At 40.0% G+C, this 27,498-nt stretch overlaps 1 protein-coding gene and 1 long non-coding RNA gene across 6 annotated transcripts in view; one reads left to right on the top strand and one right to left on the bottom strand.

The window, feature by feature from the left end:
* Nucleotides 1-300: 300 nt before the first annotated feature.
* HPGD (15-hydroxyprostaglandin dehydrogenase) lies at nt 301-27,498 on the bottom strand. Of its 4 annotated transcripts, XM_011281573.4 has the most exons (7): nt 27,371-27,498; nt 26,925-27,048; nt 23,178-23,284; nt 15,283-15,379; nt 4,039-4,115; nt 1,657-1,820; nt 301-617 (listed from the first exon to the last, which is right to left on the bottom strand). In XM_011281573.4, the coding sequence occupies exons 1-7, from the start codon at nt 27,461-27,463 to the stop codon at nt 479-481; spliced, it is 801 nt and encodes a 266-aa protein (XP_011279875.3). In that variant the 5' UTR covers nt 27,464-27,498; the 3' UTR covers nt 301-478. The 4 variants fall into 4 exon arrangements, with proteins under 4 accessions (XP_011279875.3, XP_044911605.1, XP_044911604.1 ...); XM_045055670.1 differs by lacking the exons at nt 23,178-23,284; nt 26,925-27,048; nt 27,371-27,498 and adding an exon at nt 21,601-22,434; XM_045055669.1 differs by lacking the exons at nt 301-617; nt 1,657-1,820; nt 4,039-4,115 and adding an exon at nt 8,553-12,162.
* The window catches only part of LOC102901157, a 31,557-nt gene continuing 31,102 nt past the window's right edge, over nt 27,044-27,498 (top strand). For both annotated transcript variants that reach the window (XR_006596576.1, XR_006596574.1), the window contains exon 1: nt 27,044-27,238. This is a non-coding gene — a long non-coding RNA (uncharacterized LOC102901157). The remainder of the gene's footprint in view (nt 27,239-27,498) is intronic.

Here is a 27,498-nt window from a genome sequence, read left to right as displayed (position 1 = left end):
TATCCTTTGTTTTAATCATTACTCAGACTATAAAGATCAAAAGTTAGCTTTGGTTCATGTCATATTTCTGATAGTTCCTGATTTTTTAAAAAATTTCTTTTAATGTTTATTTATTTCTGAGACAGAGAGAGACAGAGCATGAGTGGGGGAGGGACAGAGAGAGAAGGAAACACAGAATCAGAAGCAGGCTCCAGGCTCTGAGCTGTCAGCACAGAGCCTGACGCGGGGCTCGAACTCACAAACCGCATGACCTGAGCCGAAGTCGGTTGCTCAACCGGCTGAGCCACCCAGGCGCCCCAGTTCCTGAATTTTTTTATTCAAATACTCCACTAATCATTTAGAAATAAAATTAGTATCAAATACATGAAGGGAAGCTTCAGACAATGACATTTCCTTTAAAAAGCTATATTCAAATGAAGATATGTTCTAACAGAAGTCATTAGCTCTTATTTTCGGCTATGGCTGATCTAGAAGATGTTCACTGAGTTTTTGCATGAAATGGAGTTGTTTCATAGTCTTGAAAATGGATTCCCTTAGAAGTTGTGATCTTCATAATAGCTCCATTTAAAGCATCATCTTCAATGAGCGTTATTAATCCATTCGCGATCATTGATGGGCTAAAAAGAAAGGAAACATTGTTTTTTTTTTTTTTTTTAATTTCAGTGTGAGGCATAACTATCACTACATTTTGAATTGTTTTTGGAGAATCTACTAGCTTTAACAAGTATTAGGGAAATGCACGTCATGAAGCTATTGCTACCTCCATTATTTTATTCAATTTGATATGAATTAAATTATATGACAACCTTAGTCATACATTTCCTTGCCTACCCTGTCATTTTGACAGGAAGAACTTAGGGGTTTATTGTTTACATTGAGACAATGATTATTTTCTCCCCTCGAGCTTACAGATCTTAGACTTAATCAGATGAAAAGGGTCTTAAAATCGAATCACGAAGAATTAGAGATAACGCTTCTTGAACATCTCTTATTTATCTGGTGCTATTTTAAGTACCTTCCATGTATCAATGTATTCATGGCCTTTCAAAAGTCCCCTGTTTGTTTTCGTGTTGTCTCGATTTTATAGGTGAGAAAATTGAGGTAGCCAGAGGTTGAGAGATAACGTTTCTGGTCAGAGATAGAACCAGGATTTGATATCGGGGAGGGGGTGGGGTGGGGTGAGGGGGGGTGGGGTGGGGGGTGGGATTCCTTCAACCTGATAGTTACGACTCCACGCTGTGAAACCCAACTGCTCAAACACAGACACTATTCACCAACCATGTGTGTTGATTCTTATGAAAATGGTTGGAGTTAAGGGGCCATGTGAGATGTCACAGGAGGCAAATGTGAATATTTCTTGGTATTTAGTCAGATAAAGGTATCATTACTTCCAAAAGCCTCACATTAAAAAAAAAAAAAAATCTCATCATGGCTGAAGGCAATCACATGCACTGACTGTATCTCAAAATTCATAATGTGTAAACGTATTCTGTTCAGGAGCCCAGAAAAAAAAAAATTTCTCTTTTGAGAGTTTGCTGAACCAACACATCAAAGCTGGCGTTAGCTTCTCAAATTTAAAAGGTTATTTTTCCCCTCTTTATCACTTAAGAACTAGATAGTACTTTAACCACAGTACAAAGGAAAATAAGTACTTACTCCAAAATTCCATAGAATTTCATCATATCCTTGATGTGATCTTTATATTCTATATATTGTCCCATGTTTTCTTCTTTTTCAATAGATTCGAGGATGGGTGTATTAACAAAGCCTGGGCAAATGGCATTCAGTCTAACACCGCTGTTCATGAGATTAGCTGCCATCTGTTGATGAGAAGTAGAAGGTTGCAGGTTTCAAGCTTTGTAAATGTATACCATGGGGCACACTGATAATTCAAACCATTTCAAAGAGTCTGAAGTGAAAAATGCTAGTCAGATATCCTTCTAGCTACAGCACAATGACAGTGGTAAGGTTGACTGGTAGCAGAAAGCAAAAGAATACATACCTAAAATGCTGAATGAATTCCTGAAAGCCTCAGTTAATTAATTCTTCAAAAATTAGTTTCACTGGGAAACTCCTGAAAATACTTGATTATTTAAGCTGATCTTATCTACTGAATTCTGCAGGAACCCAAATGTAAAAAGCTAACGCTCAGAATTAATATCTCAGGTTTGCTTTCAAAGATCAGGGTTGTAGAACAGAGAACATTTCCTTAAAAAATACTGTTAGTGGAAAGTTTGCGACTTTGATGGATTCTAAAGATACTCTTGATAATATGTACTATCTGGAAAGTAATTTAAGTATTTTCAGACTAGCATTCTTTGGCTTAATTTTGCACCTACTGATTTTATTTAAAGTATCTGTAGAACAAAATGCAGTCGATTATTTTTCCATTCCGTTTGCTTTCTTGTAACCTCTCAAATCAACAGTCATAGAGCTTTTGGGGTCATTTATGGACAGGCACAGAGCAGTGGGACATTTGAGTTGCTATACACAAATGTTTCAGCTAAGATCAAAAAAGATGCACTTCGTTCTTTTTCAGCTCTTATAAACAAAGGTCCTTTTGTGATAGATTTAGTCCATGTTTTTCTCACTTTTGTGCCTTTTGTTGGTGACTTGGCTATTTAAAATGACTCCCAAGCCTAGTGGTGAAGTGCCGTTTGGTGTTCCTAAGCGTGGGAAGGCTGTGATGTGCCTTATAGAGAAACTACATGTGTTAGATAAGCCTGATGCAGGCATGAGGCATAAATGCTGTTGGTCATGTTACTATAATACGTATTGAACACAATACACATTAAATAAGATGTGTTTAAATACAAATATATGTAAACTAGGCTATGGATGGTTGATCAAAAATGCTGCGACCAGAGGCTCGAAAGAATGTAACCCTGCATTTCTCCTAGGAGCAACAGTTCAGTATTCTCTAATTCAGTGTTTGCGAGTGAACTGACTGTACAGGTGTCCATTCCTGTCCATTCTTGTCATTGTAAAGAGGGAGTTTCTGGTATTTCAGATTGGCTTTGTTTTGTAATAGCTTTATGCGTTCACTGAAAGTTGAATTACAGAGGAAGTCTTTGCAAAGTAAATAAAAAGTTCCAATCAGTTTGAATTAAGAGGAGGAGAGCTGCTTGTCTTCCCTTTTGATTGCACAGCTACTGTTCATGCATCTATTTCCTCTCTCGCCATCTCTTCTCTATCTCTGTCTGCCTCCTCTCTGTCTCACCTCCTCTGCCCAGTGCAGAGACTTTCCCAACTGTCCTATTCTCTTCTACACTTGTCCTAATACATTCTCTAAACAGTAGCCAGAATGGGCTTCAGAAAATGGAAACCTGATCTTGTCCCTCCTCTGCATAAAAGACCCCCTGGTAGCTGCATTTGGAATAAATCTAAGCTCATTACTGTGGCACACAAGCTGCTTTTCATCTGGCTCCTACTTCCGACTCTCCCCTTCCTCCTCAGGTTCCATTCAAATGGCCTTTTTTCAGTTATTAGAAAAAGGCAAGCATTCTCACTTCATGCCATCAATGCATGTGGTCAGTTAGGCCTAAAATATTCTTCTAAGCTCTCTGCACCTCTTACCCTAGGCCCCCATGGAGACATCCCCCTTGACTACTCTCTCTGGTAAATGCCTATTCCCCCCCCCCCCCCGGGCTCTCCTTTTTGTCATATTTCCAGTGATAAGTAATATCTGGGGCACACTGCATATTCTACTCAAGGAGGGCTAAAGTTAATAATTTTTAAATTTGGAGCCAATTTTAAAAATAAAGAGTATCTTCCCATTTTTTGCCCTTAGGAGATTTTTCAATACCACATCTGTGTTTAGGACCGACTTCATTTGAAAAGGATCTAGTCTTCATTTGCCCCTTGATGTGACTTGAGAACCGTTTTCTTTTTTATAATAAAGATTAAAGGATAGTTTATTTTTCTATTTTTAATCCAGATGTATTGAATTCTGATTTTATTCCCCTCTACTTTCTAGAACTCATGTTTCATGCAGGTACAGAAAGAGAAAAGGAGACATTGTAGTTGTTATATCCTCACCGCTGCTGAGCGTGTGAATCCAATTATGCCATGCTTTGAAGCACAATAAACAGGCTGTTGTGCAACAGGCATGAGTCCTGAAACAAACAAAAAATTTCAACAACTTCACTAAAAAATAAGCAGACAAAAACCAAGAAATAGCTGCTATGCAAATGGATAATTTGTGTCTGTTCTATTTTAAGCTTATTCTACAAAATACACTAAAATCATTATTGGACAACTTTCCTTCCACGATCTCTACTACACTGTCCAGAATTTATGGTATATAAGTGACAGCCTAGGAATGAAGTCAAGAGTGATATGTAAGCCCTTCTGTCTCCCTGACCTTCTGTCAAGAGAAGTCAGTGTTATCTAAAACACAAACAGGAGCGCCTGGGTGGCTCAGTCAGTTAAGCGTCAGACTTTAGCTCAGGTCATGATCTCATGGTTTGAGTTTGAGCCCCACGCCAGGCTCTGTGCTGACAGCTTAGAGCCTGGAGCCTGCTTCGGATTGTGTACCTCCCTCTCTTTCTGCCCCTCCCCTGCTCACGTTCCCTCTCTCTCTCTCTCTCTCTCTATTTCTGTCTCTCAAGAATAAGTAAATAAATAAATCACAAACGGAATCATCTTTAAATTCCACTAAGTTACCATCAATTTTCAGTTTTTAAGGCTGGATCTTAAAAAGTATATATTCTATATTTGTAAGACTTGCAAATGGCTGAGGAAGTTTAAATTTCTTAAGCGAGATATGGAGATTAGCTGTCCTTGCTATAAATTAGTATGTATTTCCCCATCACCACTTGTACTGAATGATGCCTTTAAGTGTTTAAGAAAATTCAAGGTAACTTCATTTGATTTATATCTGTAGTAGATGCCTAGATCTTCTTGCCCATGACCTAGGAAAAGAAAACCAGAAGAAAGAAAGAAAGAAAGAAAGAAAGAAAGAAAGAAAGAAAGAAAGAAGGAAGGAAGGAAGGAAGGAAGGAAGGAAGGAAAGAAAGAAGGAAGGAAGGAAGGAAGGAAGGAAGGAAGGAAGGAAGGAAGGAAGGAAAGAAGGAAGGAAGGAAGGAAGGAAGGAAGGAAGGAAGGAAGGAAGGAAAGAAAGAAAGAAGGAAGGAAGGAAGGAAGGAAGGAAGGAAGGAAGGAAGGAAGGAAAGAAAGAAGGAAAGAAGGAAAGAAAGAAAGAAAGAAAGAAAGAGAAAAAGAAAGCAAGCCACAACTAAAAATGTATGATTCCATTTTATTTCATTTCATAATTACGCACTCTAATAGAATTCAAGCAATTTTAGAATTGGCTTAATTTTCCACAAATGCACAGTAGTAACTATTCGAATGCATGATTAAATTCATGGCCTGCAGAAACAGTATTGTAGCACGCACAGCATCTTTTGCCCCCCTACCTCTTGGCACAACCCCCCAAAAGAAACAAAACAACAGGAAAAACCTTTTCCTGAACAATCAAATTCTATTTCTAGTCCTACTACTACCAAGTTTATTTCTCAGAATTGTCAATTTTCTAATCAATAGTGAAACTTTCAACTAGAGCCATTTGTCTATTTCAGTTTTTAACAAATTTCTTCCATTAACTCATTTTAACATTTTTAACACTGTGACTTCTCTGAGTCAAGGGACAGCGATCTCTGATTATTATAATGTTATTAATATCAAATGTCATGCTAATAATACTAAATTATTCTGCTGAGACATGTTCATCTCCACCCAGCTAACTAGTCCCAGAGCACCGCCAATCAGTCGAGTGTGTTGTGCCAAAGTTCAGCACTAAATGCAGACCTTAACCACTCCCTGGGTGCCTGCCAGGTCTCAATTTATAAAGTATGTTTGCTCAAGAGCACTTTAAATCCCTGAGGATGGTAGATCACACGTAGTGCGTCCACCCAGTGACCTCAAAGTATTATAACATGTGGTTCTCTTCTTGTTTTTTGTTTTTAGGCTTAGTAAAATGTGTCAGTTAATTAAGTTCATTAAGGTCAGCCACCAAGAATTCATGATGCCTCCACCGTGTACACAGGACTGTGTATCACCGTGTATCAGGACTCTGGGATAAAGGGAGTAAGCAGGTGCAGCCAGGCATTGCTGCGTCTTGTTCTTCTGAGTTAGTCGTGGCTTTGCCCCTCCTTAAAGGTCTAAGAGATAAAGGCAGTTGGTGGTAGGACCGTGTCCACGGACTGTAGGAAGTGCAGAAGGAGCCGTAGGCAGAGAAAAGCTGACACAGCCACAGAAACAAAAAGCACAAGGGCGCTGTTCATAAATGTTGTCTAAGATGAACTTGAAATGGACTTTTGTTACTTCTGTGAAGGTACTGAACTTCTGAACCCAAGCTGGTTCAAAGTATCACAGAAGTGAAATAAATCAAGTACTGTTAGGTGGGTTCCATTTAAACAGGCAAGCACAAAACATATACTTCTCTTTAAAGGCACAACTGTAAATGCAACCAGAATGGGAAAAATTTGCTTCCATTTTTAAAGCGGCACTTGGTTTTATGAATCTTGTACCATTATAATGACATTTTCACTGCGATCCTGCAAAATGTTGACTTGTGCTTTGCTTTCGCTTTTTGATATCAGATCAAAGGCTGTATAAATCAATAGCAGACACTCAGAAATTGTGTCCTTTTTTTTTTATATAACTTTATGAAGGCATAAATGACACACAATAAACTACATAAAGTGCACAGTTCAATAAGTTCCAACATATGTAAACACCCATGAAACCATGACCACAATCAAGATAATGAACACATCCATCAATTAAAAGTCTCCTCTTGTGCCTTTGTCACCCCTTCCTTCTGCTTCCTGCCCCCCTTTCCCTGCTCTAGGCAACCACTGATCTGCTTTGTGTCACTACAGTCCTCCTTTTCTAGAAGTTTATATAAACGTAATCACATATTGTAAACTCTTTCAGTCTGACTTCTTTCACCCAGGATAATCATGAGCTTTACCTACGTCATAGTGTGTATCAATAGCTAATTTCTGTTCTTTTCTTTTTTTTCTGAAAACTATGCCACTGTAAGAATATACCCATCAACTGCATATACTTTCACCTGTTGATAGATACCTGGATTGTTTCCAGTTTGGGGGTATTACAAGTTAAGAGAATTCTATTTTTCAGTTACTTAGGCAAGCCACAGTTAATTTGGAGACTTTTTTTTTTTTAATCTTCCCAGTATATATAGATCTTAACTGTTACTGCTTATGTTTCGAACAGGAAGGGTGGGTTAGAGATCTGTATCCCCAAATCTCATTTTACAGACTTATTTTTCCACAGTGTATCTTTTTCTGAAAATGTATATTTTTGAACTACAACGCCACAAATCTGGTACAATGTCCTAACTTGCTTGGGTTTCTGAACCCTGGTGAACCGTGGGCTGCTGCTAATCCTAATTCAAGAGGATTTACAGAAGTACATTCATTTGAGATCTATGTGTTTAGTCTGTTTCAAGTACAAGGCACAGGGAAGCATATTTAAAATATACTCTATTGAAATGAGTCCCTCCAGTGCTGAAAGGCCAGATCACTGCCAGTCATCCAACTTCAAGGAAATATTGCCCGTATGTAACTAGCTGGCCAGTGGCTGGAATTAATGTGGGTTTTTAACATCTTGCAAATTAATACCGATATGCACAGGGTATTCATGTTAAAGGATTTAAGAACAACAACAAAACAAAGATTATGACAATGAGATAGCAGTCTCTAAAGAGATGATGTTTTGTTTAATGTTGTGAGAGAGAAAGCTATTATTTGTGCTTAAAAACGGTTACCTTATACTGGGGCACCTAGGTGGCTCAGTCGGTTAAACGTCCAACTTGTGATTTCGGCTCAAGTCATGATCTCACAGTTCATGAGTTCGAGCCCTACACTGGGCTCTGCACTGACAGTGTGGAACCTGCTTGGGATTCCCTCTCTCCCTCTCTCTTTGCCCCTCCCTCTCTCGCTCTCTCTCTCTTTCTCTCTCTCTCTCTCAGAATAAACTTTATTTAAAAAGAATAGTTTTTTTAATCCTTAGTCTAGACCCAGCATGATGCAAGTCAACTTACAGAATTGCAAAATGAGTCTCTCCAAAACATAATAGGTCTAATTACTTACAGGTTTATGTCCACCCTAAGTATAGATTCATTTGGGGAAAAGATTCAATAGGGACGCCTGGGTGGCTTAGTCGGTTAAGCGTCCGACTTCGGCTCAGGTCATGATCTCACAGTTCGTAAGTTTCAGCCCCGAATCCGGCTCTGTGCTGACAGCTCAGAGCCTGGAGCCTGCCTCAGATTCTGTGTCTCCCTCTGTCTCTGCCCCTCCCCTGCTCGCTCTCTCTCTCTCTCAGAAATAAATAAACATTAAAAAAGTTAAAAAAAAAATCAATGGAAGGAGAAATTCTACCCACAAAATAAATGCTTTCTATAAACACTCAGGATAATAACACCAAATAGCGAATGACTGGATGAGATAATTACAAAAAAATTTTTAAATACCTGAAAATTACATATGCAATTACAGAACATAGAAGGAAGTCACTTAGAAAAATACATTTTCCACTTCCACATCAGTTCTTCTATCTTTAATATTCTTTCTGCCCATATTTACAACAGATAGCTGTAACCTTTACATCTCATAGAAGGTAAAAAACTGCAAATCTGCTCAGACAAGGCAATTGTACTGAATCACCAAACATACTTCCTTTCAAAGGGACAGAAGCCATGTCAAATAGATTACACAGAAGTGCTGAAGAAATTCCACTTAGGAAAACAAACTGAGAATCCAAGGACACCAATCCTCGCATGCGAAACTGTAGCTCAGCAGCTCAGCCAAAAAAGCAGGAGTCTGAACCCCTCACGTTTTCTTTACGATCAAAAAAGAAAACATCTACCCATCTTTCCGTTTTCAACCATCGCTCTTCTAAGAGGAGGGAGAAGGAAGAAGTGATGAGAATCTGTTTATCTATGTTGGTGGAGACGGCTGACCCAAGTAGTCGGTGCACCTCCTCATTATATGCGATCTTCCACATAACAGAACACCTTATCTGATGCGCTTTTTTCCATCAGTATCATGTGCGCCATTAACAAGTCACGTTTGCAAGTGTGACAGGACATCAAAAGTGCTGTAAGCATTCATAAAACTACCGCACCTTCTGTAATGAAAATCTTTCCGGAAAGGTAATTTTGTTTGTTAAGAATCAACTTTATTAGTTCTGGGGTGCCTGGATGGCCCCGTTGGCCAAGTGTCCGATTCCTGGTTTCAGCTCTGGTCATGATCTTCTGGTTTGTGAGTTCAAGGCTGCGTCAAGCTCTGCACTGGCAGCAGGGAGCCTGCCTGGGATTCTCTCTCTCTGCCTCTCTCTCTGCCCCTCCCCTGCTCATTCTATATATGCCTGTCTCTCAAAATAAATAAACACTTATTCAAGAAAAAAAAAAAATACTGCAGAGGGTGGTACCACCTGATTTTTTTTACTGTTGGCTTGGAGATGAAAGAAGGTGATCAGTAGTCTAAGTCACCCAATATTTCTGGTCTGTTGCGACATTCCAGTCCAACTACCACTCTTCAGGCCATGGGAATCCCAGCGCCTTGCAATTCGATATCACGTTTCTGCTTAAAAAGTCTATGCCATTCTATTGACTTCTGCCATGTTGATTAGAGATACCGAGATGCGGCTCTTCAGGCAGAAATTTTGCCTCGTTACTTTCACATCCCTATTTGCCTCTCTGTACATGCCCAAGGTATGTATGATTAAGTTGAATTTGTTACTTCAAGTGGTAACTTTGGCACATCCACCTTAACGCAAATGGCAAGCTAATTACACTCCTTTAGATGAAACGTATGCCTCAAATAAGTATGTTACTGGGCTGGTATTTAAGACATGCTCACGTATTTCCTTGAGACTCTAAATGTTTTCAGAAAATAAGTTTTCTTATTTATTGTTTTCAATCTTCGCAAAAAAAAAAAAAAAACAAAACCCGAATAGGATCTCTCACAAAATGCTACTGAGTGACTGTCAGAGGCACAGAGAATGCCCCCAGTGAAAGACCTCAGCAGCTGAGTATGCAGGCGGGTGGAAGCAGGATTAGCAAGGGGACTGCTCTTCCTCTGACAACTGCTTTGTCCTTCCCTCTGTTTGAAGCAACTACCTATGTAAGAGGCAAACTTGACTCTTACAGGATGTCCTAGGCTCAGAGCACAGCTGGTTAATTACCTGCATGACACCAGACGTCACCCTGTTCTTCTCAAAAAATTTTTTTAATAGTTAATGATGAATGTGGCAAAATGAGCTCAGCTCTATATATTACGTTTATAGACAAAAACTCCTACGGAAGAGTCTATGTGGTTAATAGTGATCAGAACAGCTTCTGGAGCTTCCAGATGGAGCACACCCTTCCCTCAGTACGCTGAGGGATCACTCTCCGCTTTACTCCTGTTTGTTAAACTAATTAATTGCATTTGATACTTGGGCTGCGTCAGTGGTCATTACTCATTAACTTCTCTGCCCAAACCAGTGTTTCAACTTAAGGTTTTACTGACAGTGAAGGACTCCACTGAATCTATGTAAGAGACCGTGAGGAAAGACTGGTTGAGTTCAACAGGACCCAAAGCTATTCCCTTCATAGACTGAGCAGTAAGGGGCAAAAGAGGAAAAATCTGTGAGGAGAGAAAGCTCGGAAAGCACTTTTGGAAAACACAGAGGAAGCAAGCGTTAGAAATGCTTTTTTCTAAATTTTGTGTACTATACCTCAATAAAACTGGAAAAAAAAATTACTTTGACTCTGGTAACTCCTCACAGACTCTTTTGGTCATCTGGCCTCTCCCATCATGCTGTGACTTCAAGGGTAGACAATTTTTTATCACATTTCTGAGGAAAGTGTGACACCCGAGAGGTTCTGTTTTTCTACCATTACAAAATCCTGAATGTTTATCGAGCTCATCTTATTATGGGAAGAATAGAAGCGCTTGGTGAGTGGACAAAATACAAGATCGTACATCTTAATACTGTTTGTCAGATGAAAGTACCTTAATGACAACGCCCGGGTGGGAGGAGAGGTGGCAGGGCCTGTCCAGACTGGCCAGCGACAAATAGTAGAAAGGCAACAGGTATGGTGGTCAGGCGTTATGAACCTTTCTTCACAAGGATGGAGGCACCAAGTCATACAGAATGGACAAAGATACACTACTTAACCATTATAAATAGAGTTACCCTGCTGGCTGGGAGGAATATTAGGCAGAGATGCAGTTAGGAAGGTTAGGATAGTCTTCAAATTATAAGAGTGCCAAAAAGGCAATTTAAAACCCAAATGATCTTATCACTGATTTTGGTATCTAATCACTGTCTTATCTGCATAATTAGAGAAAGACCCACACACGGTTCCAAATGTTGACCCTGAAATAGGGAAGGAGAGAAAGAATACCCTGGGGTGGGTAGTGTGATAGAGCAAGCTCTTAGACAAGAGAGCCAAGTGGACGTCTAATTATAATCCTTAAATTGTTCTTCTCAGTGACGTGTTTTGACTTGCGACTTTGGTAAGCTCCTCAAACGTTTTCAGGGCTTTACCATGTGTGTCAAATGGGCAAAAGCTTAAGATATCACTGGGGTTTAGTCTTGTCGTCTTTAGATTAGAGCAGTGCCCAGGCCTCAAGAAGTTTCCGTGGCTTAATCAAGTTACAGGAATTCTGTTTCTTTTACTTCACAGTGAGGCCAAAATGGCGGTGGATGGAGAGACAAATTAACAAACTCCCAGAGAGAAGAGATAGATAATCTAGTGGTTAAAAAAGAAGAGGTCTTATAGCAGGTTGCTTGCATGTGAATTCCAGCTTCCCTGCTTCCTTGCCTTATACACTTGTGCAAGATCCTTAAATTCTCCTACCTTGATTTCCTCATCTACTAAATGGGGATTACGGAATCTACTTCACGTCTGTTGTATTCAGTGAGGTAATGCTCACGCAGTGTTTAAAACAGTATCACATACACAGCAAGTGCTCAATGAATGTGAAGTGTTAACACATTTAAATGTCTTTATTGGATAAAAGACAGTGCTACATTGCATTTTGCTATTCATACTTACTTTGATGCAGGCAAGCCTCCCCTTATGGTATAGAATGTCTCCCACAGAGCCCTAAATTGATCCAGCCCTGGAGCCTTGCAGGCTTCCTGGGAATGAAATAAGTACCTCTAGTGGCAGAAGGGCGAGGGGCTCCCTGTACAGTGCTTGTGGCTCAACAAGCTTTTCTAGCCTGTTGGCTTTAAGACACAATCCATGGAATTATCTCTTATCACCACCCCGGGGGGTGAAAAAAAAGCCCACTTTTTTTTTTGTTTTTTTATTTTCTACATTTCTATTTTTATTTAAAAAAATTTTTTTAATGTTTATTTATTTTTGAGAGAGAGAGAGAGACGGAGAGAGAGAGCACACGTGCAAGTGGGGGAGGGAGCACAGAGAGAGGGAGACACAGAATCCAAAGCAGGCTCCAGGCTGTCAGCACAGAGCCCTACGTGGGGCTTGATCTCATGAACTGTGAGATCATGACCTGAGCCGAAGTCAGGCGCTTAACTGACTGAGCCACCCTGGGGCCCCTAAGTTTCGATTCTTTTTTAACTAAAAAAAAATTTTTTTTACATTTATTTTTGAGAATTTCACATTTATTTACATTTTATTCATTTATTATTTATTTTACATTATTTTATTTTTGAGACAAAGCGTGAGCGGGGGAGGGGCAGAGAGAGAAGGAGACACAGCATCTGAAGCAGCCTCCAGGCTCTGAGCAAGCGGTCAGCACGGAGACCGACACGGGGCTCGAACCCACAAACTGTGAGATCATGACCTGGTCCGAAGTCGCTCAACCGAGCCACCCAGGTGCCCCCCTCTAAGTTTCTGTTTTTAATAAAATATTAAATACTTCTTGTTACTTCTCCAGTCATTTGTGTATTTTTTCCTTATAATTTCATTTTAAAATAGTGCGTATGTGGCCTTGACAATTTGACTCCAGGGTTTCGGCCTCCCAGAATCTAAAACGTGGCCTTCCCTTAGGCCAAAAATCTCTTGTAAGTGTGGTCCGTGCTGTCACCTTTTACTGTATCCTCAGAGTTGCAGTGTTATCATTTATAAGGAGATGTTGCATTAGGAAAAATAACCCGGTTACCCTGAAAAATTTATAGCATCAGTTCTACAATAACTTTAGGGATGTCATTTTGTCTTTCGGCAACCCAGAAAATGAGATGCTAGTCTGCTTTGGAGAAGTTGTAAGGAAGGAGGTTTCTAGGTCTCCACTGGGGGCACGGTTGCCGCAGCTTAAGGGCCATCTGACAATGATCCTCAGAGGAAGGAGAAGGTAAAGACGGAGAGAATCAGACTCCGGTGTGATCCCAGGCATCGCCAAAACGGATTCCTGAAATACAACCGGAACTGGCAGGTGGGGCAGAAGGGGGAGAGATGGGGAACCCCTACAATTACCACACTCACTGAAACCAACCAGATAATTTAAGACAGTCTCACTACTCCTGGACCCGAATAATTGAGACTTGCTCTCAATAACGGCCAGACTTCTAAGACTTTGTCATTTCATTTGAACTACTCAAGAACCATTGATGATTTTTTCCCCCTAGAATTTTAAAAGTAAAGTCGTCTGGTTAAGTGGCTCAAAAAGCTGCTGCCAAATATTCTAGCTACTGTTGAGTAATATGGTATCAGATGGTATTAGAGCCTCCTGCTCTGAATAAAACGTAGCTTGGGATTGCACGTTGTGGCAAAGATGATTAGCAGTCTACTGAAATCCATTCTTAGGCACATAGCTAGACCACAGGCTCAGACTCCCCTGGAGTTAGGTGAGCCAGGAGATCAAATCCTGTACCGGGCCATGAACAGAGGTGAGGTGTGCCGTTACTGGGCTGGGGTTTTAGAAAAGAAGCTTTGCCTCCTCGGTGTTCTCTTTTTTTCTGCTGCAGAGAAAGGAGTCCCCCCCCCCCCCCCCCCCCCGCTGCCAGCCTAACTGTGGAAGCTCCATGCCAAAGGGTTTCTGCCAGCCTGACTTTCCAAGTGATTGCATATAGAAGAGGTTCCTGGCAACAACGATCTTGCCCCGGGCTGATATATAAGTGAGGAATAAGATTATACTATATTTAAGCCATTACACGTTTGGGTCTATTTACTATAGCAGTTTAGCATTGATGGGTGGTGGAACAGTTCACCCCAAATGGGGCACTTTGGCATAAGGGTTATTTTGACCTAAGGGCACTTGAAAAAACAGCAGGTACAAGAAGTGTACTCTGACCTCTCCTCCTCCTCCTGAAAGCAGGTGCTACAACTCCCAAGTAAAATAGGGCCTTCCTAGGCAGGAGCATGTGGCAAAGAAACATGCTTATCACCAGAGATGGGGAGTTGAGGCCAATGGAAATCTGTACAGAGCTTGTTAAAATAACTCTTATCTTCCTTTAGGCCCCCCATATATTTTAGTCACTTTCCCACAATTACCTTTCTTCGTTCAACCTTCAACCTTGTTTATAAACGCTTAGGCCTAGCTATCCTTGGTCTCGGTTTTCCCATAGGGGTTCTCACGGACATATAAAAATCTACAAGCTTTTTTCCTGCAAATCTGTCTTAGGTCAATTTAATTCTCAGGCCCAGCCAGAGACCCTGAGAAACTACAAGTAAAATCTGGCTTCCCCCACAACAGATCCCAACAACTGTATGTGCCGTGTTTTTAAGTTCTATTCTCTTTCTAAAGTCACAGGGGAGTAGAGATACCTTAATGGTGTTTTAGCACTTTTGACTCTGTCAAAGATGCTTTCACGTGCCTTACTGCTTAGTGCCACAGTAAGGGAACTTGAAAAGTCACAGTTTAAAATCATAGACATAAGGCGCCTGGGTGGCTCAGTTGTTAAGCATCTGACTTCGGCTCACGTCATGATCTCACAGTTTGTGAGTTCGAGTCCCACGTCGGGTATAACATGAGCCTCGAGTCAGGTGAGTCCCGCTTCTCACTCACTCTCTCTCTCTCTCTCCCTCCCTCTAGTGGGATTTTCTTTCCCTCTCTTTATCTCTCTGTTCCTCACTCACTTGCACCCTCTAATTAATTAATTAATTAAAAGAAATAAACATTTACTTCAAACTTCTGACATTATGCAATAGAAAATCCCACAGAGCCAGTAACAACAAAACTATTAAGCACATTTTCAATTCCAAATCTGAACTGATAATGAATATCCTCTGAAGATTCACTTTTGTGGTCCAAATTACCAATAGGAAATTATTATTAATGTAGTAACTGTCCTTACCTGCTAAAGATGACATATTGATAATGATGCCGCCTTCACCTCCATTTTGCTTACTCATGTAATCCAAGCCAAGATATGTTCCACTGATAACAGAAACCTAATCCAGAGGCATAAATGGGAAAAGCTATTCATTATACTTCATTGCACAGTCACAGAGCAAAGTTTTTATTGCTATTGCAGATACCCAGGGAGATTTCCGCAAATACTACCCCTGAAAGCTTTTTCAAGTGACTGCTTGCCTTTTTTAAAAGCTAGTCGTTGACTGCATTCTCCTTTGTTTGCCTACTGTTGTGGAGCCCGTCACATCTCTGCAAATCTTCACTTACTGCCCCGCCTGATGTTTTATGAATAAAGTTGTATACCCGTGGTGTTTTGTCACTTGACCTCAATTTGCAGCACCTTCCAGTACACAGTTTACAGCATTCTTTCGTGTATATCGTACGTGCATAGTATTCTTTTCTAAATATTGGACACAAAATGTATTTACCCTTCTTAGCGTAAGGTTTTCAGATACAGGTATTTTATATTCAGCAGCTGTGTTTAATTCTTTTGGATTTGGGAATCTATAATAGTGGAAACCCTTGATTTCCTACCCAGTTTTCATCTTTTTTTTCCTAATGAAAAGCCTATTTTGCATTTGTATCCACTTCTTCCCCCATGTAATGCAGAGGGAGGTGATCTCCCCAGGTTTAGGGTAGACACTGATTAATTCAGTCACAGAAAGCCCATTCTCTATGCCAGTGACTGGCTTAGGAGCCTGTAGGTGACCCACTTCTAGGTGGTGAGGTCTGAACAGCAGTCAGCTAAAAGGGGGCGGGGGGTCCAGGTAGGTGATGGGGTGGTGGGAGAGGAGGTCACCGAAAAAATGTTTGCTTTTAAGAAAACCAGAAAGAAATGATTCCATTTTTCCTTTTTCATCATTTCATAAAGGTGTGATGGCTGGGTTAAATCATTATATTACCAGTGTCTTGAAGATGAAACCTCCACAAAGGAAGACAGACCAGAGAGATGAAAAGAAACTAGGTTCTGATAACACTGTGTTGCAGTATTAAGCAATCCTGAAGCCTGTGCGGTGTGAGATCATATAACTCTTTTACCCAATTTCAGCACCCCAACTTTTCCGTTAGCTGAACATAGATGATCTTCTGTCATGGCTGTCACGGAAGTTCGCTCCTCACTCTCGCACCGTCTTTCTGAGAGTTCACTCTGATTTGTTACCTATCTCCACGCGTAGGCAACTCTTCTGTTGCAGGAGTCTGACATTTAAGAATTCACCACTACCCAGGGGCGCCTGGGTGGCGCAGTCGGTTAAGCGTCCGACCTCAGCCAGGTCACGATCTCGCGGTCCGGGAGTTCGAGCCCCGCGTCGGGCTCTGGGCTGATGGCTCGGAGCCTGGAGCCTGTTTCCGATTCTGTGTCTCCCTCTCTCTCTGCCCCTCCCCTGTTCACGCTCTGTCTCTCTCTGTCCCAAAAATAAGTAAATGTTGAAAAAAAAAATTAAAAAAAAAAAAGAATTCACCACTACCCAGAGTAACCTGTGATACAAAACTTATATTTGAAACCTTATTTTCCCTTTTAGATGTCAGAACTGCTCTCCTTTCTGACTTAGACTTTTAGAAGGTGGATATTTTCTTTTGACATCTTTATGCCTACTTTTTTCATTCTTTACGAGACTGTAAAGATAATGATGAAATAGGTAATGAGCCTGAAACTGAGGGCATACGTTGGTGTTTACCCTTTTTTTTTTTCTTTAAAGTCCTTTTCGAGTTTTCTTAACAAGCTTTCTTGCCTCTCTACCTAACAGTAGTCCTAGAACAAAAAAGTAAATTGAAGATTCTATTCACTTAAGCCACATGTCAGTTTGATATTAAGTAGGCTTAGGGAGAATGAGTAAAAATCTCCCCATGATTCCCTTTAAAAAGGAAAAAAAAAAAACCCAAAACATTGATGGTTTATATAAGAAGGAAAAAACGTATATGGCTGAAATTACTGAAGTCAGTCAGATTCTGGTAGTTTCTGCCTAAGTCTCTAGCATGTCTGGACAGAATTTCTATTTATGCATATTGGCGCTATGCTTTTATTCTCAGGTATTTACAGCTTTGCTGACACCCTGCTTTTGTGTTTTCAACATCTACAAGATGCAGCCAGTTAGACAGTTTGGGAATATTTAAGCTTTAATTTTTTAAAGAAGGAAGATTTATTTCCAGGTCTTTGGTGGTGGAGGACAAAGGATTATTTTCCCATCCAGTATCAGGTTAAAAACTGAGTAACTTTTCAAATGAAAGTGTTCTCAGAATAAATCTACAAAACAGGGTCTGATATGCTCTGGCTGGGGCATATAGGATATTTGACCTCTTTTCCTATAACAATCTCTGCCTTATACAGACAATATATTAAATGAAATATTAGGAAACCACAGAATAAAATGTTTTTTTTTTTTTTGTTAAATTCTAAATATCTTTCTTGTCCCTTGGCAATGTTTATATACCACATAGATCTGGTCATTATAATACCAAGCATCTAGGGGAAAATAAGAAAATGAAAACCACAGACATGCTCTAGCTACAAACACAAAGTAGCTGGAGTCTATAGTATGATTTCAGTCCATTATATAAAGGTACAATTTAAAAAAAATTTTTTTTAACGTTTATTCATTTTTGAGAGACAGAGAAAGACAGCACAAGCAGGGGAGGGGCAGAGAGAGGGAGACACAGAATCTGAAGTGAGTTCCAGGCTCTGAGCTGTCAGCACAGAGCCCGATGGGGGCTCAAACCCACAAAATGTGATATCGTGACCTGAGCCGAAGTTGGACGCTTAACCAACTGAGCCACCCAGGCGCCCCAAGGTACCCTCAATTTTGTACTTGACCTTCAAAACATTTTGTACTTGACTCTCAAAAAAAAAAAAAAAAGGAAAGAAAGAAAGTATATCCTGTGTCTAATTTCAAATATGAATAAAAATTCAATTAGTGACCAAATGACCTAATTAACAGATGCTTACTCCATACTTTTGGTTACGAGCAATTTTTATATGTAAAACCAAAATTATAATTGCACTGTATTCCAGATCTTAAATTAGTTTTTTCCACAGATGAAAGCACTCTGTAAGTTAAAACCACTCGTAATTTCCCCTGTAACAAAGATAAATGGATAAATGGTAGTAGCTTACTTGTTTAACTCTTCTTATCAGACATTATGTCTTCTTAGTGTATAGATACATAATGTATTATATATAACATACAACGTTATGTATTACCTATATATTTCTATAACATACATATAATACACGTGTGCCTGTGTATTCGCTACTGAAATTTCCTAATCTATCATTTCCCTTCTCTTCCTCCGATCTGGGGTTCCTTTTAGTTTACGGTTCTTGTGCTACATTCTACCTCTAATTTAAAAAATTCTGTCATCTAAATCATGAAACATTGCCTTTCAGGTTTCTTGTCTTTTCACCAGCCCAATTCTCAAGAAATACTAAAATAGATGACCATTTTTTTTCCTGAAATCCTTTTTTTTATCTTTTGTTTCTCTGTGTCCAGTCTTTTCCCATTTTTACTCATTTATGCAGTAAATATTATATTTCCCCTTGTAGAACTACTTAAAATTTAGCAAGTTTTGCCTAACCATTAGTGCTCAACTAGACCTTTAGATATTATTGAGTAGCAATAACAGAAAGAAGTTACTAATTTAATTCGTAATTAACATCCTTGGGAACCAAGAAAAGGGAGTACATTTGACAACATTTCTATCTACCTCCTCAACTTTTCCTTAGAGGTAGAGAAGGGCAGAGAAATCAACCTCATATAGAAATCAGACTGTGCCAATGAAGACAATGTAAGTTTTTACAATCTGGAAGAGAAATATAATTTAGTGAGTGAATACTATGTTCAGGCACTGTGCTGGATACTTCGTGCAAGTTCTGGTTTATTTAAGTGTAACCATCCTTCGTGGCAAGGAAATTATCCTCATCCTCTTACAACCGTGAAACCCAAGACCACAGAAATGAAATAAAAGCTCACACATTCTAAATTCAGGGCTGGAATCTAGTTTTGACTGAATCCAGTCTTGACTGACCTTTCCAGTGCAAATCTTTAGTCAACCCGTGTACGTCTGACAAAAATAATCAATAGCAATAAGCTATCTATTTTGTTTAGCTTTTATTTGAGTGCACTAAGGGATTCAATATACATTAGTCACGTGTCCAAATTAGGTTATGAAATCCCACCTGAACGGGAAGAAGTTAGTCAGGCATATTAAAGGGTCAAAGAGTAAAAGGATTGCATCACAGAATGGCCTTACCAGTTCTCAAAGTCAAGTCTACCTCCACCCAATTGCCAGAGTAGTCTTTGATAGTTATGAAAAGATTCATTCTTTCCTGAACATTCTTAGCTCTGAGCAGTTCGAAATAAAGATAGCACAGTTGGCTCCAGACGAAGGAGGAGGCACAGACTAGCCTTGTGGGAACAAAAGACTGGGAAGAGGTTTAATGTACCTCTTGTGTGGGGAGAGTGGTGAGATCTGTGGAGTTAAGGATAAGGAAGGGGTAAGTCTGGTAAGGAGTGAAAAGCGGAAGGACAGATGATACAGCCTGGCAACGCTGATATATCAGGAAATAATCCCAACAGTGTATTAAAACACAAAAATGAATACCCCTGTATGCAAAATATCATCGAATGACAGTTTATTTATCCAATAAGCATTCACTGAACACCTACTCGGTACACAAAACACAAATTTTGTGCCCTGAAAGAGCTCAGAGTATACTGGCATATAGTGCATGGGGATAAAAAATAATTCTAATGAAAATTTTAAATTTGTAAGCCTTTCTAAGAATGGTATAATAATGTTGTACAAGATTCCAGAAGAGGGAGCGATATGTGGTAAGGTTCTTTAACTAAGGGGTTCTTCTCTTGACAGGGACAGGAGCACAGAAAAATGCAAAAGCACACACAGGATCTTGTAAAAGGAGGCAAATTACATTCAGAGTCTAAAAAAAAATATATGTTATGTAAACCAAACACAAATATTTGCATTATACTAACAGAGATAATCAAGTTGGAAGGATAATGATTGGTCAGATTCTAATCTACTCTTGAAATGGGTGTTGAAGGTAGGAAGGGAAGTAACGTGTTTTCGAGTTATATATAGGTAACAAAGGTTATATCTTGCTCTCTCGATGTAAAATTAAACAAATATTAGTTCCTGGAGTTAAACTAAGGAGTGGCCTATGTCAGCAGAGGCCAAAGAAAAATAAACGCCAGATAATTTCAATGAGCAAGGATCCAGGAGAGTGAGTTGTAGACAAAGGAGCCAAATAAAATTCTCCTGGTCTTCCAGAATTTTCTATTTGCAGATAGTGTAAGAACTTTCTAGCATGCAGCAAGTGTTTATTCACCCAGGCTACATTAAAGCAAACATTCCCTCTCAGTCAGATGAAGATAGACAATTTGAATCCTATTATTTAAGATAATCTCGGGGCGCCTGGGTGGCGCAGTCGGTTAAGCGTCCGACTTCAGCCAGGTCACGATCTCGCGGTCCGTGAATTCGAGCCCCGCGTCAGGCTCTGGGCTGATGGCTCAGAGCCTGGAGCCTGTTTCTGATTCTGTGTCTCCCTCTCTCTCTGCCCCTCCCCCGTTCATGCTCTGTCTCTCTCTGTCCCAAAAATAAATAAACGTTGAAAAAAAAATTAAAAAAAAAAGAAAGGAATGGAAAAAGATCAAAAACAAAAAGAAAACTTAGTAAATTTAAAATATGAACTAAAGTGTAAGAAATAAGTTCCAGAAGAAGGGTAAAAAATAAAAGTGGCTTAAATTCACAAATATACAATGCAGATATGCTCACATATGGCTTTAAAAATAAGAGCTCACAGTATATTGTCAGCAAGAGACAAATATAACATAAAAGTTGACAGGTCTCTAAACATACACATATATCCCAGAAAGGTATGGGGGAAACGTGACAAATAACATTTTAAAGTTCTTTTGAAATCTCATGATATCTAGGAACACCTGCAACAAATTTTAAAAAGAATTAGGAGAGTGTTTGTACTTTAGTTTTCTTTTTTTAGAGAGAGAGAGATTGAGAGAAAGAGTATGGGGGAGGGGCAGAGAGAGAGAGAGGGAGGGAGGGAGGGAGGGAGGGGGAGAGAGAGAGAGAGAGAGAGATTGAGAATCTGAAGTAGGCTCCACACCCAGCTTGGGGAGGAGGGTCTCGATCTTGAGATCATGAGATCATGACCCACGCTGAAGTCATGAGTCTGACATTCAACTGACTGAGCCACGTAGGCACCCCTGTTTGTATCTTAAAACAGTACCTTTCACTCTTGGTTAAAGGACTTTAGGCATCTGTCAAGTTTGGGGAGCAACTCTGTATCCTTATCAGAGTGTTCGCCCATTCCTCTCTTTTGTGAGGTAGTATAATTCTCATTATTCCTACCAAGTTACTACTGTTAAGCAATCACTCCTGGGAATGTAGATTCAAGTCAAACATTTACTGACTAAGCACTATCTTCAAGATATTGTGTTGATTACTGAGAAAGAAAGAAGGAAAGAGAGAAAGCAAAAACATAACTCAGTTCCTGTTTTTAAGGTGTTTATCATCTCCCAGGAGGGTATCATGAAGGAGGGGGCCACTCCTTGTATGTTTAAACACACTTAGTGGCCTCTCTGTACTTTACACATCCCTGCTTTGCAAAACTAGTCGAATGGCCTTACCAAGGGCGGGATGACCCCCCCTACAGCTTAGCTCCGACAACTTGTTTGGCTAAGGTTTAAGTTTTACTAAATCCCAATACCCTATGTCAAGTGTGTTTATAAAATGAGATACCCAACAACCTTGTAATACAGTGGATAAAACAAATCTTATTTCTTTATTCGAAATTTTTTTTTGTAATTTAAGCAAGACCTAAACGATCATCAAACATTGTAGAAATTACACGCACACGTACACACATCCCGACTTTCAAGATAAAAATCTTAATAATTACAAAGTCTCACAGTCCCTTTAGCCTTATTTTCTGTTAAATTTCTGGAATTAAATTAAGATTTAGTTTTCAGGGGCACCCTGGTGGCTCAGTCGGTTGGGCCTCCAACCTCGGCTCAGGTCATGATCTCCCAGTTTGTGGGTTCGAGCCCTGCATCAGCTCTGTGCTGACAGCTCAGGGCCTGGAGCCTGCTCCCAATTCTGTGTCTCCTTCTCTCTGGGCCCCTCCCCCGCTTGCACTTTCTCTCTCTCTCTCTCTTTAAAAAATAAATAAACATAAAACATTTTAAAAAATGATTTAGTTTTTAAGTAAGTTAAGCCACGGTTAACAGATTTTTTTTTCTGTAATGGGCCAGATGGTAAATAGTTTAGTCAATGTGCAACATAAGGTCATTGTCACACTATTCAACTCTGCTGTTGTAGCAAAAAGTAGCCACAGACAATATGCAAATGGATGACTGTAGCTGTGTTCAAATAAAACTATATAGATACTGATATCTGAATTTTGTATATTTATGTACTTCATATTCTTCTTTTTACATTTTTTCAACCATTAAAAAATATAAGACTCATTTTTAGCTTGCAGGTCATACAAAAACAGGTGACAGGCTAGGTGAGCCTGTGGGTCATAGTTTGCCAACTACTAAGTTACGCAATAAACTATGTGGGTTTTTTTTTCTTATATTTCCTTTGAAGATTTTAAGACAGATTTATCTGCAAATTAGAAGTCTCAAATATCTTCCTATTTGTAAAAGGAAATGCTTTTTTTCCTAGCTTTCTGTAACTTCCCTTTTTCTACGTTGTAGGTTTTTGTATTGATTTCATGAATGTAAGAACCATTTTTTCCTTTAAAAGCATCATTTTTTAAAAATAAGTTCAGGCAGTAAAAACATGGCTAAGATAGCTTACCAAATTAATTTGCACAGTTTTTTCCCAGTTTTTCTCATTATTCACTCCAGCGTTATTGACCAAAATGTCCAATCTTCCAAAGTGGTCTACAACTTTTCTGAAAGTATCTAATTAAAAAAAAGAAGACATTATAAATTTTTTTAATATTTATTTATTTTTGAGACAGAGAGAGACAGAGCATGAACGAGGGAGGGGCAGAGAGAGAGGGAGACACAGAATCGGAAGCAGGCTCCAGGCTCTGAGCCATCAGCGCAGAGCCCCACGCGGGGCTCGAACTCACGGACCGCGAGATCGTGACCTGAGCTGAAGTCAGATGCTCAACCGACTGAGCCACCCAGGCGCCCCCAAAAAAGAAGACATTATATAGATATGTTCTTGTTTTCCATGTATACATTTCAGTCCTACCCTGTGCCCTGAAATCAATTTTCATGTATTCACTCTTATAATGAAAATTACACTCTTAGATAGTGACTTAATGCCTTGCTTCTCGAAGTATGGTTTGTGAGCCAGGAACATCAATCAGCATTACCTGGGAACTTGTTATAAATGCACAATCTGTGACCACCACAGACCTACTGAATCTTAACTTTAATAAGGTCTGTAGATGACCTGTACGTACACCGAAGTTCTTAATTTAATGAAGTAAATTTTAGACAACCGAGCATCCTAAACTAAGAGCTCTTACAAATCCATCTGGGCAGCCAGTATCAGTCTGTCTTTAAGACATTATTGAAGCTCTCTGGCTTAGACTATGACAAACATCCTTTCTCAATAAGCCGTATTATCTTTATAAAGTGTAATATTAAACATAAGTCTTCTTGTGTATTCAGATCCATTATGGCCATTTCAGGGAGTTTTAATAGCCCAGGAAGTAAAAGTGTATATACTTCATTCAGTTGATTTGGGTACTGCAACTTGAATTATGTACCATTCATTCTTTTCTCTTTCTCACTATTATTGCTGCTTTGTATTCCTAGTTTGTATAAAAGCTATGTTCAACCAGGGTAAAGCCCACATAGATGCTAAGGCATGAAAGTCATTCATGGCATTGTCAAACCACATATCCAGTCCTTGCAAACCCTCCTTAGCCAGTTCACACTTGGCTTTATCATCAAAGCAGTTTTTGACATACTTCTATAGATTTAAACTGTTTCCTTGGGCCTTTTACCATTGGTTCTAATTCTATTACTTCAGACTACAGATAACAATTGGGATTGTTCTTCCACATGACAGAAATGTCTTCTCTGGTCTTGAGGTCAGTATATGAGTTCCTTGAAAAAAGTAAAGTCATAGAAACTTTATTTTGATTGAAATGAAATCTAGAATTACTAACAACCGCGAGACATACTGAGGGGGACACGGGCTCATCAGTTCCCACGTGGGTAAATCACCATGCAAGCTAATTGCCAAAAATATCACGAAGCCCGTTATTTACAGTACTTTACCATACTGGAATAGAAAACAACAAAATAAAAGCTGTTTACTTTTTCATGGAATTTTTAAACTGCTTAAAATGTCAAATTGATTCTGGAAAAGGTCCTCCAGCAGAAAACATCTAAGGAATATCTATCTATCTATCTATCTATCTATCTATCTATCTATCTATCGTTGCATCTATCCTAAGCATGTTCTACTCTTCAAAATCCCACATTCGGGGTGCCTGGGTGGCTCAGTCTGTTGGGCGGCCAATTTCGGCTCAGGTCATGATCTCGTGGTCCGTGAGTTCGAGCCCCGCGTCGGGCTCTGTGCTGACAGCTCAGAGCCTGGAGCCTGTTTCAGATTCTGTGTCTCCCTCTCTCTGACCCTCCCCCGTTCATGCTCTGTCTCTCTCTGTCTCAAAAATAAATAAACGTTAGGAAAAAAAATTCAAAACCCCACATTCATCTTATAGGATTTAGGTTGTTAAGTATGTAAGTCTAACTGCTTCTTTAATTTTTCTTCCCTCATCCTGGTCTCTACTGCATACCTTACACTCTGCCCATATCAGTATATAATACATCATTCTCTTTCTGATCTACCACTGAATTTGGGGCTCACGGGGCTTACGATTAAGCTCTTGCTGACATTTATAAGCTGAGGCACCCTGTAATTTACCTAAATTCTCCACACTATTTTTTTCATTGGCAAAATGAATTCTGTCTAGATCATCTCTAAGACAGTTTTCACCTCTGTATTTTTATGATTTTAATGCAGTCTCCCTCAGCCACCACCTAAACAGTTTCAAAACTCGTAGACAGAATTAAATCCTGAAATTGGAAGAGTCAAGGCCATGTCTTCCTTAAATGCAAATAAATGCTGATGTCCAGACAATGTGTGGATTTCTCATGATCAACATGCTTTCTCCTGGTCACTCCTGTATCTGAATTTCTTCCTCCACAATCCTTAAGGAATGTGTTTACAGCCAAGATACTAATTTTAAATACTGGGAAGCAAAACAATTAAGGTTAAATGTCACATGTGAAACTACATAAATTCAGGCAGAAATAGCTTTCAGATGATCTATACTGTTTCCTATTTCATCAGCATGGATGTTGGGATCTGGCACGACTTTATCCTTGATCCAAAATATCATGCACAATCAACAAAACTTTACCCTCTTGCAAAATATGTTCCACTAGCACTGTGTTCACAGATCTCTTCTACTCAAGCTTGTAAGTCATATTGTGAGTCTTAGCATTTTCAGATTTAATTACATAATTTCCTATAAAACAATTTCCTTTAACAGTAGGGGAAAACCCGCTTCTAATGTATCACTCCATCTTTACTCTCCTACAGAATAGCCCAACACTTTCAAAGAAATTCACATATCCAGTGTTCTTTAAGAACAGGAGTACTAGCATGACTTTTATGGAAAATTTCTGGCCCTTTCATTAAAGATGTGCTCCACATTTACTCAGTCTTCCAATAAAACTTTGTGAAATATGTATATTTTATTTTTCTGGGTTTTTTTTTTCCAGAAAAAAATGTATATTTTCCATGCAGATCTACCAAACCTCCATATGACCAATTCTGTTTAGTCTCCGTGCCAATACTGTCCTTGATCTCTCACAAGTAGATGGGTCTATTTTAAGGGAGTAGACGGAAACAGGAAAGCATTGAGGAAAGTCTGATAGAAACTTTTCTTCTGTGATTCTACCACCGCAGTAGAGCTATTATTATTTTTAAAGTACCATTTCATAGGGGAAAACCCAGAGAGAACATTTGGTTGATTGCATCTAGCACGTCTGCGATGATGATCCTTAATCTTGCATTCTAGTATGTTTAAAAGGAAACATTGCCACATTTGGTTGTCATTGAACTCTGCATCTTCCAGCATTCTGGAAGAAGTTGTTTGCCACAGTCCCTTAGCCTACTTCAGCTTTCCAAGTTCCATCTGCAATTTCAATCATTTAATAATCCCTGTAGCAGCACGGTCTTTGAATACACAAAGGAATTTTGATTACATTACGTGCTGCCAAAATTAAAAAAATAAAATAAAAGATTTCTCAAACAGTTTTGGTTTTCCCCCTCTTAGTTTTCATGGCTATGGGGATGTCGGCAGGAAACATAACAGTCCAAGCTATCTTTCGGAGCTTATTAAATAGCTGCTCTCCAGGAGGTAGCCTTGGAGCTCATTAAATAGCTGCTCTCCAGGAGGTAGCCTTGCATATGCCTGCACCCAAGCTGGCGCTCCGGCCCGGGCTGCCTTCAGGTTGTTGCTTGTTCAAGGCATGTTCCGTGCTGATGGGACTGATTCCCCTCTCTTACCTCTCAATTGTTCCTGGTCAGCCACATCGCACTGGATGAACAGAGTCTTCTGCGGTTCAAACTGCTCATCCAGGGCAGCTTTACACTTTACACCTGCTTCAAGGTTCCAGTCGACCAGCGCTACCTATAAAGAGCAGAGGAATCGAGGTTCTGCGCAGTTTGTGAAACAAACAGCCGGACGAACAGTAAATACACACCGGGACGCTGCCCCTTCTTGGACCTCAAACTCTGCAATTAAAATTCGGGGTCTCTCCCCACCGCCTTCGAGGTCTGCTCCAGACCGTCAGCCTCAGCAGCTTTTGAAAGTGGCAAAGGTGGGCAACCTGGGGCGCAGCAACCCCCCCCCCCTCCCGCCCCGAGCTCGCCGGGAGTCCTCTGACCGGTGGGCGAGTCTCCCGGTGGGAACACACGTTTCCCGGGGGAGGGGGGCGGGCGCCAACGCTTACCTTGGCGCCCTTGTGCAGGAGCGCCTCCGCAAAGGCCCTGCCGATGCCCTGCGCCGCGCCGGTCACCAGCGCCACTTTGCCGTTCACATGCATGACTCGGCCGCTGCTCCGGGCGGTGGGCGAGCTCG

Source organism: Felis catus, chromosome B1, assembly GCF_018350175.1.
Source record: "Felis catus isolate Fca126 chromosome B1, F.catus_Fca126_mat1.0, whole genome shotgun sequence".
Lineage (NCBI taxonomy): Eukaryota > Metazoa > Chordata > Mammalia > Carnivora > Felidae > Felis > Felis catus.
Note: the sequence above shows the minus strand (reverse complement) of the source record. Positions and strands in the feature narration are given on the sequence as shown.